The sequence below is a fragment of the Oxyura jamaicensis genome, unplaced genomic scaffold, assembly GCF_011077185.1.
Source record: "Oxyura jamaicensis isolate SHBP4307 breed ruddy duck unplaced genomic scaffold, BPBGC_Ojam_1.0 oxyUn_random_OJ61632, whole genome shotgun sequence".
Taxonomy (NCBI): domain Eukaryota; kingdom Metazoa; phylum Chordata; class Aves; order Anseriformes; family Anatidae; genus Oxyura; species Oxyura jamaicensis.
In genome coordinates this window covers 1-697 of record NW_023307197.1, presented here as the reverse complement: position 1 = coordinate 697, position 697 = coordinate 1, and the positions used below count along the sequence as shown (strand labels likewise).

The window sequence follows — 697 nt, the reverse complement described above, 5'->3', positions numbered from 1 at the left end:
TGTCACCGTGTCACCGTGTCACCATGTCACCACATCCCCATGTCACTGTGTCACCATGTCACCCTGTCACCATGTCACCATGTCACCTTGACACCATGTCACCCCGTCACCCCGTCACCTTGTCACCCTGTCACCGTGTCACCCTGTCACCATGTCACCGTGTCACCATGTCACCGTGTCACCATGTCACCGTGTCACTACGTCACTGTCATCACTGTCGTGACATCACCTCGTCACTAAGTCACCCCGTCACCTCATCACTGTCACGTCACCATGTCACTGTCACCATGTCACCGTGCCATGTCACCCAATGACCATGTCACCGTGTCACTGCATCACGTCACCATGTCACTATATCACCATGTCACTACGTCACTTTGTACCTATGTCACCATGTCACCACGTCACTGTGTCACCATGTCACTCTGTCACCACATCACTTTGTCACCGTGTCACCACGTCACCGTGTCACCATGTCACCACATCACTCTGTCACCGTGTCACCATGTCACCGTGTCACCATGTCACTGTGTCACCACATACCTATGTCACCATGTCACCCCGTCACTATGTCACCATGTCACTCTGTCACCCTGTCACTCTGTCACCATGTCACCATGTCCCTATGTCACCAGGTACCTATGTCCCCACGTCACCGTGTCACCCTGTCACCACATCCCCATGTCACTTTGTCACC

At 53.7% G+C, this 697-nt stretch overlaps 1 protein-coding gene across 1 annotated transcript; it reads left to right on the top strand.

Annotated features, from left to right (window-relative positions):
* Positions 1–6: 6 nt before the first annotated feature.
* On the top strand, positions 7–657 carry LOC118158935 (cornifin-B-like; the record flags this gene model as incomplete). The annotated part of the gene is made up of 2 exons (XM_035313597.1): positions 7–219; positions 265–657. Coding segments are annotated over 2 exons (606 nt in total), but the record flags the coding sequence as incomplete, so codon positions are not given.
* Between the last annotated feature and the right edge of the window lie 40 nt (positions 658–697).